The 20,062-nt window shown below is 38.2% G+C and overlaps 1 protein-coding gene across 1 annotated transcript; it reads left to right on the top strand.

Annotated features, from left to right (window-relative positions):
- Positions 1–306: 306 nt before the first annotated feature.
- On the top strand, positions 307–20,036 carry scfd1 (sec1 family domain containing 1). The gene is made up of 25 exons (XM_015036575.1): positions 307–412; positions 2,061–2,131; positions 3,069–3,157; positions 4,128–4,218; positions 4,546–4,668; positions 5,775–5,862; positions 6,945–7,034; positions 7,697–7,752; positions 8,219–8,304; positions 9,184–9,283; positions 9,484–9,623; positions 10,400–10,490; positions 10,597–10,670; positions 12,174–12,255; positions 13,020–13,116; positions 13,242–13,312; positions 14,032–14,111; positions 14,685–14,747; positions 15,233–15,308; positions 15,539–15,592; positions 15,787–15,839; positions 15,931–15,964; positions 16,310–16,375; positions 17,175–17,243; positions 17,355–20,036. Exons 1-25 carry the CDS (start codon positions 382–384, stop codon positions 17,376–17,378), a joined length of 1,899 nt encoding a protein of 632 aa, XP_014892061.1. The 5' UTR covers positions 307–381; the 3' UTR covers positions 17,379–20,036.
- Positions 20,037–20,062: the final 26 nt, after the last annotated feature.

The raw sequence follows: 20,062 nt of genomic DNA, 5'->3' as shown, positions 1-20,062 counted from the left end.
TATTGGTTAATGAAAATAGCGGAAAAAAACTTGGTTTGATGTCTTTTTGTGAGAAACTGAACATAATCTTTAAATTTAATGCAAATCATGCGTTCCACTTGAGAAAAATAAGCACTTTAGCAATATCAATATGTTGCTATATAATATATGAGTTTCACTATTTAAATTAAATTAGGGAAATAATTTGGCATTTCAATGACATTCTAATATACTGCAAATTACTACAACACGTACCAGTGATGACTCGATCCAACAGAGTGAAGTTTCCAGGAAAAGAACCAGAGTGATACCTCTTCGCAATCCACTAATCTCTAAAGCAGGACTACGTCCGTCCAGGCTGCTGCCACGTCAATGGTTTCGTCATCATTATCAACATAAAACATGGCGACATCTGTCCGAGAAAAGCAAACAGGTGAGCGAAAGTATTTTTTTTCCTTCTGGTAGAAACTCCTGTGCGCCAGGAGGGCAGCCAAATTACTGGCAGGCTGTTCTGAAAGACCCGGGTCAGAACCTGAGCATCTGTAACTGCGTGTCAGCCTCCTAACTGGCTCATAGCCCGCCTGCTTCACAAGCTAGCCGCCGGTGGAGTCGCTTCCCGTAGCAGCGGCTTTACGGGAGAAACTGCCTTAACTTATCTGCCACTTGTATTAAATTCCTAATAATGAAAGTGTCAGTCGCAGTGGCAGTGTGTCAGCTGTTTGTGGTGAATGGTTTCAAGCGGAAGAACTAGATGGTCCTAGCCTGCTGCTAACGCTGAAGGCTTCATGTATTTCAAACACAAGTGTTCACGTGAAACTCCTGGATCTACAAAGAAATTTATCCATACATCCATACATTATGTTGCCGACAATCCCTAAATTATATTTCTTTAAGTCGTGGGATGTAATAGTATAGGTCTAATTCTGATATTTACTTGTGGTCCGACAGTCATCATCATTACCCATAATTTTAAAGGGGACATAAAATGTCAAAACATTTCAGCAGGAATATATCAAATTTCATTCCCATGGAACATTTTTAGATCTGACACCCAAATATATATTCAGCTACCGTTGTAGCCAAAGCTATTCAAAAGGAATAAAAAAAAGAAAATGAGAGAAAAGATCACTTATTGTACACAATTTAGTTCACATTATGTCTATTCCCCCCCTAATGTTTTGATCCCTTCACAGGGACCTAAAATCAGATTGATGCTCTGACTCAGGATGGACGGCTCCAAAACATGAATACTGCCATTCAAAAGAAAGATTTTAGTGAACTTAAAAGATTACCTACCAACCTTACATGGGATTTGTACAAAGTGGTGCTAATTGTGATTCTGGAACATTTTGGCTATTTAAATCTGTCTTTAAATTTTGATCTGTTACTTTTTCTAATTTATCATCTCTCCATTGCTGTCGCGAGACAAAGTGCTGCTGTTTTTGGTTCCTTTTTTGAATTTCTGTAGGAATAAGATTAGAGAATTGCCAGTCCCATGGCAATTGCATAAAATAAATGTAAGGTTGCATATGTCCCAAAGATTTCTCTAAAAACCAAAACCTGTCCTCTAATGTCAATGTCAAATTTACTTATATAGCACTTTACAACAGGTATAAAACTGCACCAAAGTGCTGTACAAAAACAACACAAAAATAACAAAACAGAACACAAAACAATACGTCAATTAAATGCCAAAGAGTAAAAATGAGTTTTAAGAAGTGATTTAAAATGATCCAGGCTGTGGGCAGATCTAATCTGGAAAGGTAAGTAACTCCATAAAACAGGAGCAGCAACAGAAAAAGCTCGATCTCCTTTCCTCTTAAGTCGAGTTCGAGGAACTGTAAGTAATAACTGATTATTTGATCGTAAAGTTCTGGACACAGACTGGAAATTTAAAAGGTCCCAAAGATAAGGGGGGGCTAACCCATTTAAAACTTTAAAAGTAAAAAAAACTCTATGTGCTTTATTTACCAAGAACAGTTTCTGATTTATGTATCTTTTCAGTTGAAGATATTTATGATGAGAAGATGCTCAGCTGAGCACTTGTTGAGAGAGTAAATGGTGTTTTTGTGTCTCTGCAGTCGCCTTAAAGCGAATGTTGAACTTCAACACTCCTCCTCTGAAGAACGCAGCAGCTGAGCCAGTATGGAAGGTAACACTTTGGTCACTGGGCCACTCATTTCTCCTGTGCTGGGTCAATTAAAGTCACAGACATAAAGTTAGTAGGGTGGTCCCTTAATAAATAATGATACGTCCCTTCTAGGGGTGCACTGAGTGCAGTTTTCTGGCTGAACACCAGTCTTTAAAAATCCTGGTCTGCCGATTCTGATTTTGGCTGATGATGATTTATTATTATTTTTTATCTGAAATGTTACTAAATACAGCAAGAAAGTTGCTGAGTTGGCAACAGTGGAGTGACTATTGTTAACTGCAAACATGCAGACATGACCTGGTGGGCCAGTCAGTCAGTCAAACGTCTCTCACAGCAGAGCAGAAGAGGACAGTGGCTGATATTTAGACCTTTGGCGAGGAAGATAAGAGCAGTGGATGAGATCGGCTTCAGATGGAGGTATCTCAGTCAGTTAGGTTAAGGGCATGTTTTGTCTAGAAGGACATGAATAAACCCTTCAAACTAACTTTTCCCAATGATCCAGGATCAAGATGGTGAAGAACAACCCTGTCCCACAGAGTATTTGTGTTCAGATGACAAAAAGTGAGAAGAGAACAGAAACAAAGCCAAAAATTGTAGCAAAGTTGAGCACTGATAAGCAGAATGCATTGTCATCAATCAAAATTTAACCCCCGAGCTCATATGCAGTATCCCATGGTATAAATGTGGAATTTTTCAGAATAAAATCCTTTCATAGATAAGAAATCTATGTTAAACTTCTGTAGGCAGTAGAATTTTAGAAAACAAGATGGACGTTAGTTTCAAACCCTTAGCCACAGTTGTACAGTACAGTTGTTTTCTACAAACAAAAGAATGCTGTTACCAACAAGCCACCACCACATTTTAGACTCCCAAGCAGCAGAACAAAGGAGAAAATACAACACAGGCCTCTCATGTTTACATGATTGATTTTCTGCAGGTGTTAATATACGACAGATTTGGTCAAGATATCATCTCTCCACTGCTGTCCGTCAAAGAACTGCGAGACATGGGCATCACTCTTCATCTGTAAGAAATATACTGTTGTATTTTTATTACTTGGATTTGTGCCTTCTACAGTACTGACTTGCCTCTGCATGGAAGCCAACAACTCTAAAATATTTCTGCCACCAACTACAGTTATATAAAATGATCCACTTTTTGTCTGACTCTTCTTCATCACAGCTAGGATTGAGGGAGAGGGCTTAGAGATGATTAATTTGCATGAGGCAACATGGCTGCTAATAAAGGGGTTTTAAAGCCAGGTTCCACCTGCTCAAGGTGTTGCAGTCAGTCTTATTGTTTTTTTATAGCCCTGTACAAAACAGTCAGCCAGGCTTTAGCAATATCGCTTAAAAAAAAACAAACAAAAATAACAAAGAGAAAAAATGTAAAAGTTTGAAATTTGTAATAAAACGTTATAAAGCTACTTAGTATTAAAATCCTTCCTGAATAAATAATTTGGGTTTAATTGCTGCTCTCATTGTGTTATTCTTTCAGCATATGGCCGTTTTTGAGTCTGTATGCTCCAGTTAATGATTAATAGATTACTAACTTAGATTATTTCAGTATTTGATTTATCATATTTAATATGGTTAATCCTTTAAGCAGAAATTTAACTATCCTTTTTTTTTGCTAAGAATTAGTCAAAGACTTGGATCAACTGCAGCAGATGCCCTCTTAATATAAATTAGAAAGGGTTAACTTCATTTTTCACACACAGCTTCTTGATTTGTTTCAGGAAAATAATATCCTAGCAACTATTATGTCTTGAAATTGTACCATTGAAATTAGATGTTATAAATAGAAAAGCATTTTTAATGCTTTTAGGTTTGTTAAAAAGCAAAAATGAAAATCATTGTTTGGATTTTAAAGGGACTGTAACTTACAAGAGGATCCAATCTGCTGGTTAAAATACACTGAGCACTAATACAAAGTTATGTTTTTTGTAGTATTTATGTAAACAGTGTTCTGCTACACCTTATTTTTGTATGTGTAGTCTTCTTCACTCAGACAGAGATCCTATTCCCGACGTTCCTGCCATCTACTTCCTAATGCCCACAGAGGAGAACATCGACAGGATCTGTCAGGTGCTCCCACATTTTAGCTCTGATACCTGAAACATGACTCAGCTTGATGATTAAGTCTAAGTGAAGGCGATGTGTCAGCCTTCATCAGGCCAGATACTGACTGGTTCTGGGACAGATTTGGGAACGATATTTGAGAGAAAGAGGTCTTTTGTGTTTCAGATCTTTGAGTTCAGTTCATGCCCAGTGGGGACAAAACAGCTGAAAAATAGTTTTACGTTTAGAATTTTGTTGAGTATATATTATCAATTTCTGAACCACACTGGATTTAGTGGCTAAATAACAACGTGTGACATAGTGGCATTTTGTGTGTAACTTTTGTGTGTGTAGGATCTGAGGAGCCAGCTGTATGAGTCGTACTTCCTGAACTTCATCTCTGCCATCAGTCGGAGTAAACTGGAGGACATTGCCAGTGCTGCTCTGGCTGCTAATGCAGTCAGCCAAGTCACCAAGGTAACTGTGCTTAGATCAGCCGTTTTTAGGCTTTGTTAGAGTTCAGTTTGTTTCTGTTAAAAATGTTGTAGACACAGTGAACATCTTAATAGAAGTGAACTGATTTCTGAGGGACATTGTGGAACTTACCAAGCAGATCATGTCCTGTCTTGTCCTTTCCTTTGATTTACTGTTTGATGTTAGCCATGTGTTAGCTGAATATGTTATGTTTAAACACAGGAGAATCAGATACAAATATGTTCATATCATCAGATGGACTTATTGGATGGTAATAACTTGTATTAACTATATAATAAGTTTTGGATTGATAATGAGAAAATGTCATTACAATTAGAGATGTACCGATCCCATGTTAATATCTGATACTGAAAAAAATTCTAGATGGAGTAACGGTGACAATGTTCCCAATCCATAAGGGCAGATCTATTCAGTCTAATTCTATGCTTTATGCTCTTACCAAGATCATGCTTTATTTATTTTATATTATATTTAGATCTCCTAATTGCACGTTCTGAATTATTTTTAAAGGTTTTTTTGCAGTTTTTTTTAAACATGGTTAACCAAAGAAGACAACCGTTTGTTTTTGTCAGTTTCAGTTTCTTTATTATTTATTTTACATTGGCTGTTCTACTCCTAATTGCACTAACTGAACAAATGAAAGTTCTAAGTCAATTCAACTCAGATTTTTGTCTATCAGATTGGTATCAGTATCTGAAGTGAAGAAAGTGAATTGGTGCATCCCTGGTTACAAACATGTAAGCTACCAATCATTACTATGAGGATGTAATGAGACGGTACTGTGGTCCAGTTCAGCCCTGGCATCAACATCAGTATTGAGGGATCACATGGATCCAGGTCTCACTAACTGCTGTGTGCAAATAAACTCAGAGAAGACAGCTAGAACATTTTCTTACAGAGGTTTCCTTCTGATTTTTATTTTTTAACTTCCAGACTATTGTACGCATCTGATTACACCCACTAGCTTTGAAAAGAAAAAACAAAGTGTACATATCTAGTTTTCTATAAGCTGCAGATGAGATGAGAAGCCATGTTACAGGTTTTCCTATATTTTCGGTGGATTGATATTAATAGTGTTTATTTTGCAGGTGTTTGATCAGTACCTGAACTTCATCACCCTAGAAGATGACATGTTCATCCTCTGCCACCAAAACAAAGAGCTCATCTCTTACCATGGTAATATACAGTCATATACATCTTTTCTTGTTATATCTCTATGTGACCTCAGTAATGACACTCCACTTTTCTCACTTGTAATCTGCTTCCAGTCATAGCTCTGAAATAGTTTTTTCCTCTGGGATAGCATGGATTTTTCAGCTCTATAACTGGAACTATGGCTGGAAGCTGTCTGTAGGAGTTGGGTTTTTAAGTTGTACTGGAATGACCAGACTTTGATCATTCATCCCCTGCAATTTCCAGTTTTCTTGCAGCTATAACTTGCAAATTATAATTTTTTACCACTTCTGTTTTTTTCCTCAAAGAATGTAACATAATAGAGAAAAACATGTGCTGTAGATTCTTTCATTGACTCTATCCAACAGAAAATTAAGGAATTTCGAGATTTTTCCCATTTCTACATCAAAGCATCTGTCCCTAACCACTGTCTGATTTTTATTCAAGCAAAAAAGTGAAGTCAAAGTACTTTACTCGTAAATGTTGAGGTGTTTTTAAGCAACAACAACAAAAAAACAGTGGGATTCTTACTTTTGATGCATGTATTTAATGAGTTAACAGTCTTTTATGATGATCGCCAATCAAAACCAGTCAGGAGAAAATTGGTCAATTCTGATATCTGGCCGATCAATGCTGTTGCATCAATGCTGAACTGAATGTTCTTCTTGGTGAGGTCAATGTATCGTCAAAAGATAACAACATCACATTCTTCATGATGGAGGGACTGATAAAAGCCTGAACACATGTGATGAGTCTTAAATGTTTTCCAACACTCGGGTCCAGAGGTGTAACTGTAGACGGCAACCATCACTCAGTCATATGAGTGGGATTTTTTGTAATCATTTAACCTCAACTTTATGCATAAAGGCTCTGTTGGAATCAAAAGTGAGGTGTTATTTAAACAGCATTCAGTTGAGGTCATAAACAATCATTGTGCTGACGTCTGCTTTAAAGGAAATATTGACCTTTCAAACTTCTCAATGCTGCTCCATTTTTCCTGAACAACGTTCTAAAACACATACACAACTGAGTTACAGTTCTGGCCTAGTTAATGTAAGCCGTCTCTGCCTTTCTTACCTGTGCAGCCATCAACAGAGCAGACATCCAAGACACAGACATGGAGGCCATAATGGACACCATCGTAGACAGCCTCTTCTGTTTCTTTGTTACTCTGGGTGAGTGCCATTACATACTGCTAAAGAAGAGGAATCACTCACACAATGCACACTGATCACCTGCGACTGCACTTAGATGCACTTTATTTTAAAAAGGAGATGTAATAAACTGAAACCATGCCATCAAGTTGCATATACATTTAATTTTGCAAATTGAAAGAAAATATAAGAATTGCACTGATTGCAGTTTCTTTTTGGCCGATCACTGATCTTTATAAAGCCTGATCTTCCAAATCTGATTTTGGCTGATATTGACTTTTTTCAAAGTTGCTAAGTTGGCAATAGATAGGTGACTATTATCATCCGTACATTTTTTAACACTTGTTTCATTTAAATTGGAACATGTAAATGTTTGCTGTTTTTCAAAGATTTGTCTATTTATTCTTAAGTACTACTAATAAAACTAATTATATATTGTTAAATTGTTTGAGTCGTAGTTATCTGTACATGGAGTCAATGATCTCAAATCAGCTTCTTGTTTTGCTGTAAATGTCCTTTTACCTCTGAGATCTAACATGGAAGCTGAGATTCCTCCGTGTTGCATAATGGTTAGATGTTATGATCACCTTTACCAAAGCATTTTCCTGTTTAGATGCAGGGTAAAAAGTAACCAGCTTTATGAAATTTCTGACATTTAATCGGTATGTGACATTGTGATTCAGGTGCAGTGCCAATCATCCGATGCCCCAGGGGAAACGCTGCAGAGATGGTGGCTGTGGTAAGTTGTCAGATAGAAGCTGGAAACCTTCTGACACTTTTGGAGGAAGTTTTGGAAGTGTTGTGAAAGCTAAACATTTCCAATTACATTCCTGATATGTTCCAATATGCCTAATTTCTTTTTTTTTTATCATATGAATTGATCATTTAAACCAAAAATATTCTCAACCCTTTGAATATGAATAGATGGGTTAAAGAGAGATTGTTTGGTGTCTCTGTCATTTTTTTTCTCTCTAAATGTGTTTCAACAGACCAGGAAGCTTAGCATGTTCAGGAATGAAGCATTTGCAGTGAATCTTTTCCACTTTTAAGTTTTCGTTTTTATTTTATGTTCTTATCTGTGTCTGCAGTTAAGTTCTCCATTTTCAAGGGATATTATACCGTATTGAACAGGAGACATTTGATTTTGTTTAGTAAGAATTTCCAACAGATCGATGTATTTTGTGTATATTGTGTTGTGTGTACAGAAGCTGGATAAAAAGCTCCGTGAGAACCTGCGGGACGCCAGAAATAGTCTGTTTACCGGAGACAGTATGACTGCCGGACAGTTCAGGTCGGTGAACAGTAGAATGTTTTTTATGTTAAACTAGATTTTAATCAGTCATTACAATCGTTGAGTTGCTCAAATTAACGACAATGAAGCTAATGTGACTTTTTAACTTTTTATTAAAGTTTAGCATTTTATATTTCAGTACCGTCACTGTTGTTGTAACTGATTTGTGCCGAAGTGTAAATATCAACAGAACCAGCTTTCATCTTTCACTCACTCTGTGTACATAATTATTATCTTTATCAGCAACCATTAGCACATTTAGCTTGAAAGCATAACTTAATAGATGGATCTTTAGGGCTGAACGTGATGGAGGATTTGTAAAGTGTTAATAAATGCTACCTGAACTATGAGAAAAAGAGAGACAGAACTACTATCCCAAATTTAATTTCTGATTTTAATTTAACAACATCCCAAACTTTTCAATTAAAAAGTGACAGCAAATATATTTAAAAACTTGCTATTATTTAAATCTTTCATTCTGTGGGTTGACCTGAATTTATAGTTGAAATAAATAGAAGCTGTAAAACACACTTGCCAAAATAGATAGTAGTTGCTGTGTGACCTGACAACACTCTGAATTGTGGAAACTCAGAGAGCATTGATGGAAAAAAACAATCTGATTCTCCAAAAATTAAATTCTCAAAAACAGAAAAATGTATTTATTGCCCAGGACTAGGTTGATTTTAACAACAGCGTAGAGCTAATGATTGAATATTTGAGCAAAAAATACAAGCTGCTGAAAAAAACTTTGATTGTTTGAATCTGAAACTTGAAAATACAAAAGATGTTTACTAGAGAGAGATGATGTGATGTTCTGTAACAGGTCAGACATGTTGCTCTGTGATCTCCATAACCCATGATGGATTTTGTCCTTACCAGTTTCCAGAGGCCCCTTCTGGTTCTAGCAGACCGCAACATGGACATGGCCACGCCCCTTCACCACACCTGGACCTATCAGGCCCTGATCCATGATGTCCTGGTGAGTTGGCCTGTCTGAGTAAAATGTTTCATGTAATGCAGAACAAACTGCATTAAAAATTAAATTTACAGATGGATCAATTAATCAGTGATTTAAAAATTTTTTTTAATGTTGAACCGTTTTATACTAAAACCTTTTAGAATGTCTCAGCTCTTGGTAGACATGCAGACTAAACATGACCTGTTTTCTGTGTCCATCAGGACTTCCATCTGAATAGGGTGATGATGGAGGAGGGAGGGGGGACCGATCCATCACACGCTGGCGCCAGACCAAAGAAAAAGACCAAGAAGACGTATGACCTCACTGCTGCTGATAAGTTCTGGCAGAAGCACAAGGGCAGGTCAGTTCCTAAACAACATGTTTCACAAAGATCACCAGGAGTTTTAACCGCCATTTTCTAAATCAAGTTTAGAACAATTTGACTTCAAATTTCACGTAGCTTGTACCTTAATGTCTAGATGAGAACTAGATGATTCTGTTCTGTCCTGAAGTTAATAAGTGATTTTTTTTTCTGTATATCTGAGGTCATTAAAGGGACAGTATCATGTAAAATTGAGTATTAGGAGATATTATAATGTTATTCCCTCATCAAAAACACACCTGGAATGTTGCCTTGATTTTTTTTCGTGCATGTTTGATAAATCCTTTATGCTCCATGGCAACCATTCATCTGTGCAAAATACCTGGGTGGACCTAGCTCCGCCTCCAAGACACAGCTCCTCCTCAGAGCTGCAGTTTCTGAGTTTCCCAGCTTCTGCCTCACAGAGCAGCCCTCCTCCTTCAGACTAGCCGGCAGCAATTAGCAAACATCTGGTGGAACTGCTCATCTGCTGAGTTTTAGGAGCTACCTCTCAGTACAATGCTGATTAAAAATGTTGCTACAGGGTTACAACGTAACAGTGTACAATATATATATCAAAAATAACATATAATTTTTGATGTATATAGAATTTTTTTTAACAGCTGAAGTTAACATAGTTGCTTGATTGTGCTTTAAAATGGCACCACCTGCCCCTTTAATTACTGAGGTTTCTGACACTGTTTGGTTTCTATACCTTATTTAAATAAAAAAACGCCTGTTGCCTGTCTGTTGCTATGTTGCTGTCTTTCTAACAGTCCATTCCCAGAGGTGGCAGAGTCGGTCCAGGAAGAGCTTGATGCATACAGAGCCCAGGAAGACGAGGTCAAACGGCTGAAAAGCATTATGGTTAGCCTCACACAAACACGCGCAACACCTAAAAACCACTCTTTACTGAAATCTTTCAGTCTGACACTGATTGAAGTTTACTAACGACAGATGTGTTCTTGTCCAGGGTTTGGATGGCGAGGATGAAGGAGCCATCAGCATGCTGTCAGACAACACAGCCAAGCTCACCTCAGCCGTCAGGTGAGAAGGAACAGAGAAGAGGAGAGCCATGCTTTAATAGTCCATGGATCTCCATCTAGATTCATGTTACTTTGCTTAGAACAGAGGTTCCCAAGCTGTGGGGCGCGCCCCCTGGAGGGGGCGCCGTGTCATTGCAGGGGGGGCGCGGGAAGCCGTCTGGATGAAAGAAAAAAACATGAACACTGTATGCGCTGGGTTTTTACCTTAGAATGGCCAACTCTCTGTTATTCCTGTCAGTTTGATACAGTAGAGGCTTCCACACTTCCCATATTTGTGTCCTCTGTCACTTTTATCAGCAGTTAAAACTGTTTAACATGTTGTAACCTGTTTTTCCGAGCCGCCTTTAAACGCAACATGAGCGCTACGGCGCTCGCGCTGGGTTTCCACCTGTGAAGGAGACCTGCTGCTGCTGTGGAGCTACGTAGGTTTGTGTTAGAATCATGGCAGCAAACCAGCAAAACGCAAAGAACTTTTCAGTTTTTCCCTCCAAACTAACCGACTGAGTTGAGTAAAGCTGTTGGATGCAATGTTAGCTAAAAGATGACTAGCTAATATCAATACAGAACCTTCAGCTTAACAAGCTTAACAAGTACCTTGTAGGCTACCGATGTTGGTGTCTATTTTCAGCTACGTACATTCATTTTGCCCCCAAAAAAGTCGATGCCCCCCCCGTCACCACTGGGGGGGCGCAGAAGAAAAAGTTTGGGAACCACTGGCTTAGAGGATGATGCCTTAATAGAAGCATCATAGAATGAGCAGAAACAGGAAGTTACATTTAGCACATCTGTAGCTCTTAAAGAATAAGTCTTAAAAATGTTATGTTGTTATCTCAGTCTAGTCCAGACCGTCCTGGATTTCCTGATTGTATTGTGTGATTTATTTTTATTTTTATGTCTTTTGCAATATAACCACTCATTTTGTGGTGCTACTTCAGAAATATTTGCAAGGAATTTTGTTATTATTTTTTTCTTCTCCTCACATCAAAGTAAAAATTAGAGCAATAGCACTTGCATTAGAGCAAAGAAATCAGGAATCTGTTGATATATTTTTTTCTTATTATTTTCGGCAATCACAGAATCAAAAATCTGTCTGGATTGCTGATCCTATCAGAGTAATAAGACCAGGCAGGGGCTGAGTAACTGAAAGCTTGAGTTTGTTACAACGTACCTTTCCCCAAATGGATGAAATTCTCTAATTGAACCAAAGGTTTTAGAGATTACAAGGCATTCCTCATTTTGCTAATGTCCTCCTGGAGCTACGTGACTCAGGTTATATCAGAGGTTCTATCAGAAAGAATCAAATGTGTATTTTGGATTTCAGCTGCCTTTTTCTTCCTTTCTTCCCCACTGTTTGATACTCAGTCTGTATTTTTAAATCAGTTTTGAAGACGTTCAACACAATGTGTTTGTCTAAAGCATAACTTCTTTAGAAAGATGTCCCTGGTGAGAAATTTAATGTCAGTTTTAGCATTAATGTGTTGCTCCATTGTCCTGTTGTCTCCAGCTCTCTGCCTGAGCTCCTGGAGAAGAAAAGACTGATTGATCTTCACACAAACGTTGCCACTGCCGTGCTTGACCACATTAAGGTACCGCAGGCTGTCTGGCTGCCTGCTGTTTGAAACCTGAACATACCAACATATTACCTGGTTTTGGGATCTTTAACTTATAAAGTTTTTAGCAAAAGCACCAAAATCTTACCAAGTTTTTTTTATCTACTTTTTAGGTCAAATATCTTAGTACATTTGAAATGAGATAAAACTAACGTACAAGTATCTTTTCTGTAAGCTTGTTTTAAGTAAATAATTCTTGACAATAGATAAATAGTACTTGATCCACTGACTGATTATTTAGCTTATGAAAATATTTTTCCCCCATGTGATAGGTGAAAAATTTGCTAGCATTTTTTTAATCAATATTAAAGAATTATTGACTTAAAACAAGCTCCTGTATCTTGCTTTAAATGTACTTGTCAGTTAGTTTTGTCTAATTTCAGGTGTACTAAGACATTTTCACCAGAAACCTGACATAAATCCTGGGTAAGGTTTTTGTTTTTGCTGTGCACCATAATGCCTGACCATGCTGCCAGGACAGAACATCCACTAAAGTACAAAAACAAATCAGAAGGATCAGATTCTTCTTATCAAAGCTAGATTACATTATGCATTATACATTAAAAGGGTCCTTTTTCTTTTTGCTGTATCAGAAAATATGCCTGGTCATTGCTGTAAACAGGCATATTCTCTAACATATATCAATAACTAGTGGGTCAGACTGTTGGTGTCAGTACTTCAGTGATATGAGGTGCGAGATCTGCTCCTTCATACTGACTTCATTCTGTTTTTGTCCTCAGAGTCGTAAATTGGATGTTTACTTTGAGTATGAAGAGAAGCTGATGAGCAAATCAACCATAGACAAGTCACTGCTGGACGTCATCGGTGACCCAGACGGTACACACACACACACACACACACACACACACATACATACACACAGACACTCACCTTATAAATGTTTGTACATGTTGTATGTTAGCGATGTACTGACTGTGTGTGTGAATGTTTCTGTTGGACAGCGGGGACTCCAGAGGATAAAATGAGACTCTTCCTCATCTACTACATCACAGCTCAGCAGGTTCCTTCAGAGGTAACACTCTGCCCAGCACACTGTCCTTTGGTCACACACTTGGCATTAAAGCTGTACTATGTAACTTTTATAAAATATGTTTTTTTTGTTTTTGTTTTTTTACATATTTGTTAAATTGTCACTGTGTTGTGACAGTTTAACATGAGTCAGAGAATCGGTGGTCAAATGGAGCTGTTGACTCAATAATGACACTGCTGACCTTAGCATCCACACTTTAATGGTCGCCATTAACAGTTAACAACATGCGCTCCCGCACTCCTCACACAACAGAATGAAAAAACTACAGCTCTAGCCCCGCCTCCCACTACCTTACATCTCACACATGCGGAGTATGCTACTTACAACTTAACAGGAGCTCCTCTGTCTTTTCCCTGTGGTCCTGCTGCCATCTGCAGAAATACAGTCAAAAACAACCAATCAGAGCCAGGGGGCAGGTCTTAGTGCTGTCAATCACTTCATATGTTTGCTGCTCACACCCTCCCCAATGCTCTCTGTTACGCTACAACTAGTTCACCATGACAGAACCCGTTCTGAATGCTCAAGCTAGTTCCATGGCCACCGGCAGTGGCGGATAAACGGTTTTCCTGGAACAGGAAGTTGTTCTCCTTCATGAGGGATACTGACGGCGCTAAGACCTTTAAATTCTGCCATAAGGTTCTAAAGCTGTGAGAAATCCTAATGTCCATGTTAGTAACTTTGCTCTGTGTGTGTTTTCGTAGTCTGATTTGGAGCAGTACAGGAAGGCTTTGTTGGACGCAGACTGTGACCTTTCACCTCTAAACTACATTAAACAGTGGAAGTAAGTCCTTAGCTTCTCTCCGTCTGTTACTTTAACATTTAACTGTTGAATATTGATTGAGTTGACATGAAGTCACTATACAAAGATAAAAATAAATTAGCTTAATAAAGATAAATCCTCCAAACAGTTTGATCACAGATTGGCTGTTTGTGGTGGTTATGGTTTAAATATTGGTTTCTCAAGAGCAGAGAAATGCGTTGAGACGGCGAGAACAAAGTTATTCTGGCCACAATGTTTTCATACTGCACAAAAACCCAGACCCAGGACTCCCTCATTATCTCTCCCACTGCTGCACACAACCTTCATATTTCTCTGAAACTCATTTAAGAAAATATTCTTGAAGAGCTCTGAAACAGGAGTGCTGTTATTTTAGCCCTGCAGCTCCGGCAGTGAGGAGACATTTTTCTGTTCCTGTGAAGTATAAAGGGATCTTCAATCAGCATCTCCTGAATTTTGTGACAAATTTGTAAACAGCGAAAATGTTCTTTGTGTTTCTTTGTTCCACTGGTGGAACATTAAAAGTAAAGTTGGTTGTGTTGGTTGCTCACTTTGTGTTTTTGTGTTTCTCCTCAGGGCGTTTACCAAAATGGCTTCCGGCCCAGCTAACTATGGCAACAGTGGAGTCAAACCGATGGGGTAACCGGCCTTCACTCTGCTGCTCATTCTTACAGTGTTCTGTTCAGCCAGCCTGTTTTATTCGTACTGATAAGGATTTTACTTCGGACATTAGATTTTAAGTATTTCCAATGTTGCTTATTTTTGTTGATATATAGTTTTTGATTAAAATCTGATTAATTACAGATTTTGCAATTACTTGATTAAAAGTTTTACAGTCACAGCACAACCTTTCACCTTTATTTTACTATATTTCACGAAAGAAGGCTTAAAAAAATAATATCGTAATACCTGGACTATTGAGCACTCATGAATATAAGCTCTACCTACTCACTTTAAGAAGAAAAACTTTCCAAACAGTGTCTGAAACATGGCTGCTGTTTTTCGTTTTGGGTACTTTTCTTGAGGAAAGCTTAAGTCTTCATGTATTTGATGTTTTAGCTGCCTGATTGAAGCTCCTTAGAGGAAGTACGTTAGCATAACGCTGTCCTCCTCTGCTGCTTCAGGCTGTTCTCCAGAGTCATGAACACTGGCTCTCAGTTTGTCATGGAGGGAGTGAAGAACCTGGGGCTCAAACAGCATGTGAGTCAAATATGTTTAGCAAAAAAACCAAAAACTGTCATCAGATGGCAGGAAGTCATGAAGACTTATTTAGATCAGTCTTCATTTCTGTATTTAACAGTATCAGTCAAGTTTAGACATGAACAAATGTGCTTTAACTGAACCTGGACAATATGTCTGGTTATTTTATTGTCATGTATATGTGTACAAAAAAGTGTTACTGAAACTTAAACAACTTGTGTTGTCTTCAGAACCTTCCAGTCACTCGGATTGTGGACAACCTGATGGAAATGAAATCTCAACCTGTGAGTTTTTGTTGCTTTGCTGAAGATGAAAAATAAATATTTTTTGTTCATTTTGGCCCAGTTTTATTTTTGGACTGATATCAGTATGTTAAGAGATACATTGTTCATCCCTAGTTCAAAATGCAGGAGGTGTGCATCTACAGCGTTTTCATAATTTTCATCTCTCTGTTTCTGATATTTTTTTTTTCTTTCAGGAAACTGATGATTATCGCTACTTTGACCCAAAGATGCTGCGGGGCAGCGAGAGGTAGGACAAGAATCAGCAACTCCCCTAACAGATGAGCAGAATCAGACGGCGCTGTGCGGACTGTCTCATAACTCACTCACTTCTTTTTCAGCTCCATTCCCAGGAACAAAAATCCATTTCAGGAGGTACGTTTAGTGTCTGGAACTATGATGGATTCCTTTTCATTCCCAGAACAAGATGGATTTACAGTCAGAAAGTTAGAGGTTTAGTATAAAGGGTCAGTTAGATGGTAGATCACCTCCATCAATGTTATTTTAAAGTTGGCAGCATATTACAGAAAACCAATACAGATCAGAATTATTGAACTTTGAACTCAACTGGTCACCAAGCAACCACAACCCTCTGATGTTGATTGTTTTTTCCTTTTTATTTAAACATAACCTATTTGGTGTTGTCCACATGGCCGTGATCATGTGTTGGATGTGTGTGTTGCTTTCCTCTATGCCTCAGTGAGATCTTGTGTGTTTCAGGCCATCGTGTTTGTGGTTGGAGGAGGAAACTACATCGAGTACCAGAACCTGGTGGACTACGCTAAGGTTAGCCACATAAGCAGAGCTAAGATTCTTGTTTACAAATTTAGTATTTCATGAAGCTAACGTTTTGGTTAGCCATCTCCACAATCAGCTAATTGTAGCCTTCTACAATTAGCTGATTTGTAGTTTAAACATTCTCCATTAAAGCCATTTTGAAAAATTTCCACCAGAACAAGGAAACACATAACCAAAAATATAAATATGATTTCTATGATTCAAAATATGTGGCTATGATTTGACACCAAATGTCTAATTGGCAATTTTAGTGCAAAAACATATTTTCCACGACAATGTGGGGCCATGTGGAAAAATCAAAACGTGGTTTCTTTGGCTCCAGTTATGTTATGATTCAACACCAGAACTATTCATCTTGTCAAGAACTATCTTGGAAAATGGCCGCCATCTTTCAGTGGCTAACGTTTTTATTTATTTATTTATCTTTTAATAATTCCCTAGGAACATCTGTGCCAAGTTATGCTCTTGTTCATACAGTTACCTGGTCCACTGTAACTTCTAGGGGAGCAAATCCTTTTTCACAGCTCTGTATGTCAGGTCATCAGTCGTTCTGTAAGGTAAAAAAAAAAAAAAAAGTCGTCTTCACAAAACCATCAACGATGGCTGGGCCAGAATTCCCAGAGAGTCAGAACCGGGTCCAAACCTGAAGATGACCAGGCTGGTTCCTCTTCTGTTACATTTTACCAGCTGTGCTAGAAATGTTCAGGAAACTGTGGATTTATTTCCTGTCTCGATGTTTTGCTTTCTAACTACGTAAAAATCCTCTTGGTCTTTTTTTATTTTTCAGTCAAAACCTGGGAGGAAGGTGGTTTACGGCTGCAGTGAGCTCTTCAACGCAGCTCAGTTCATGAAGCAGGTCAGAACACACACCTCTACTGTTCACCTGCTGCATGACTGTGGTGTGTGTGTGTGTATGTGTGTTGTTGTTGTTGCCCCCTGCTGACCACCTCTTTCTTTTTTTTCTCAGCTCTCTCAACTTGGACAGAAGTGACCTGTGCACCAATAAAACCGATCCTCCTGTTTCCTAGCTAACCTCTGTTTTATATCGGCTCTCTTCTGTAAATGTACTAAATATTTCTTTGTAAATCTGCTCCATCCACTCATGTCTAATAAACCTGAACAGTCTGAAGTCGCTGCTGCTTCCGAGTCATTAGAGTAAACCAGAGAAAACCAGCAGTTTTTCTCTGAGTAGCAGCAAACCAGACGCCAACTTTCAGTGTGAAAAAGGTAAAAACCAAAAATGTATTTAGTCATTACAAAGAAACCAGGACAGAAAAACGGAAACTTCTAGAACTTTTCTTGGCGTTCTGCTGGAGAACAGTAATAGACTCCACACAAGAAGTGAAGCAGCAAACTGTACAGGTACAACATTTATTACTCATAATAGACATTTTATATACATTAACTGCTGTATTCTGCTCTGTGGTACAGTTCTGAAAAACGGTTGTTCAGTTTATAAAAAAAAAAATAATCTAAACTGCATTTTTCTTGTTTTCATGGGAAGACTACAAAAAATATTTTATTGGATTAACCATGCTTCAGACACACAGAGTTAAAAAGTTGATCTTAGTCTTATTTAAAACAAAAGCATTTATTTGGACTTGTGATCAACCAGAAGCCACTCAGGTTAGGAACTCTTCAAACAAACAAAAAGTCAAACTAAAACTGTGCATCAGAACAAAGCACAACAATGAAGTAAGTCACATCCTAAAAGATGGCTACTCAAAGACCACTTTTTCTAGGAGCTCCAATGGACTGCTTTCTGCTAAAAACACACTCCAGATGTGTGTGTCTGTGTGTGTGTGAGGTCAGTAACATCTGCAGAAACACACAGGAGCCAAACACTGACAGAGGTGATGTGAGGAAGAGGAGTCGGTCGGCCCTGAAGAACCACAGCTGGGTTCAGGCTGAGCGGGTCACTAAACGTTTCGTCACTGGAAAACGACTTCAGTCGGATCAGCAACACCGGAAATAAAGACTCAGTGGTTCAGACCAGGGGCGTCCAAACCTTCTCTCAAAAGTAATCACAGGCCAAGAAATAAAAAAAGAAATACTAAAGTCCAACAAATAAAGTGGTCAGATTTTTTTTTCTTTCAGGAAAAAGATGTTATTCACCGTAGATCCAAAACTTAAAGGATTTTACACGTTTGCTATATTAAGACATCAGCTTCCCAATTCTTTGGGCTTTGGACAGATTTATTGAACAATTTATTGTTTGTAATCAGAACAGGATTTGTGTCTCAAAATGCTTGTCAATAGTTTCAAAAATATGATTTGGGTTCAGCAGGAAGTAAAAGTCTCTGGATAGACGAGGTTCTGCTTATTATACTGGCCTGGTTGTAAAAATGAATGTTGCACTTTACATTTTCCATTATAGGAAAATTATGTTGGTAATAATTTTACCCTGATTAAAAATAAAAATTCTCAATCCACACAAAAATCTTTGGACACCCCTGCTTTAGACATTGAGCTTACAGTTTGGATCCATATCTCAGATATTTTTGATGTAAAAAGTCAGAAGAAACGTCATTCTACCATTTATATAATCAGATCAGGTATTTTAGGTCAGACTGATATTTTTCCAGCTCCAGAGGGAGAATCTGGATTTGGTGGCCAGTTTCTAAAGCTTTGACTCGACACTCATTTTATCTGATTTCTCTTTCTGAACTATGAGAACAGCAGATTATTTCTGGCTCTGCTGCTGTAATCGGACGTTAATTCTTCCCAGCAGGACCAGAGGTGTCATAACACCGGTGTGAGAGCAGCTGCTGTCTAACAGCATGACATGGTGCTGACCTGTGTCTGTTCCTTACATACCTGATTTCAATAACGTTTAGGTTCTTATTAAACCATCCATCCAGTGTGTTTCATCTGAACCGTTCTCCTTTCCTCCGTGTGACTTCAGCTCTTTAATCTGTGGCAGTGAAGTTAGAGTCACCGAGCGACAGTTAATCTGTGAGCGCTGGGACGGCCGATAGGACAGCTCCTCCGCTCCAGTAACAATATTTCTATAAAAAGGATTATAAAAACTAGACCTTTTTTTTTTCTTTCACACAAACAAAAATACTCAGCTTTAGACGCAGGGCTGCGCTCGGCGGTCCAAGCAGCTCCACCCTCGTCAGATTTACACACCATCAGACATTTCACCAACCGTGATCGTTCGGCAGGTTTTCCAACACATAAACTCACTCATGTTGTTTTGTTTTTTTTTTCATTTCTTAATTTAAATTTCTTCAAAACTGTACAGCTGCTAAAACATTTTCCTGGCAACATCAGCACATTTAAATATTTTTCTTTTTTTAAAAAAAAGGAGAGAAACCATGAGATCAAACATCAGATGTTCACTTCAGTCCAGACTTTGTCTCTGTAGGTTTAAAGGAAAAATCCCCCGTTTGTCTGTCAGGTTCAGTGATTCTCAGGCTGAGCTTCAGAAAGTTACATGAAAAATAATTACCCAAACTTTTAGATATGAACATTAAACAAACTGGCTTTATTTGTCGTGATTAGTTCAGATCATGTAGCGCTTCTGCTTCTTTAGTGTCCTGATAGATAACAGCACCCCCTGCTGGTTCCTCTACACACTACTGATGCACTTTAATGCTTACCACTGTGAAGGCAAGTGTTCAGTCACAGATTGCTGACAAAAGACTTTTTTTCTCAAAGATAACTTCTTTA

The sequence above is a fragment of the Poecilia latipinna genome, unplaced genomic scaffold (assembly GCF_001443285.1).
Source record: "Poecilia latipinna isolate Pla-1442-1.1 unplaced genomic scaffold, P_latipinna-1.0 Scaffold373, whole genome shotgun sequence".
NCBI lineage: Eukaryota > Metazoa > Chordata > Actinopteri > Cyprinodontiformes > Poeciliidae > Poecilia > Poecilia latipinna.
Note: the sequence above shows the minus strand (reverse complement) of the source record. Positions and strands in the feature narration are given on the sequence as shown.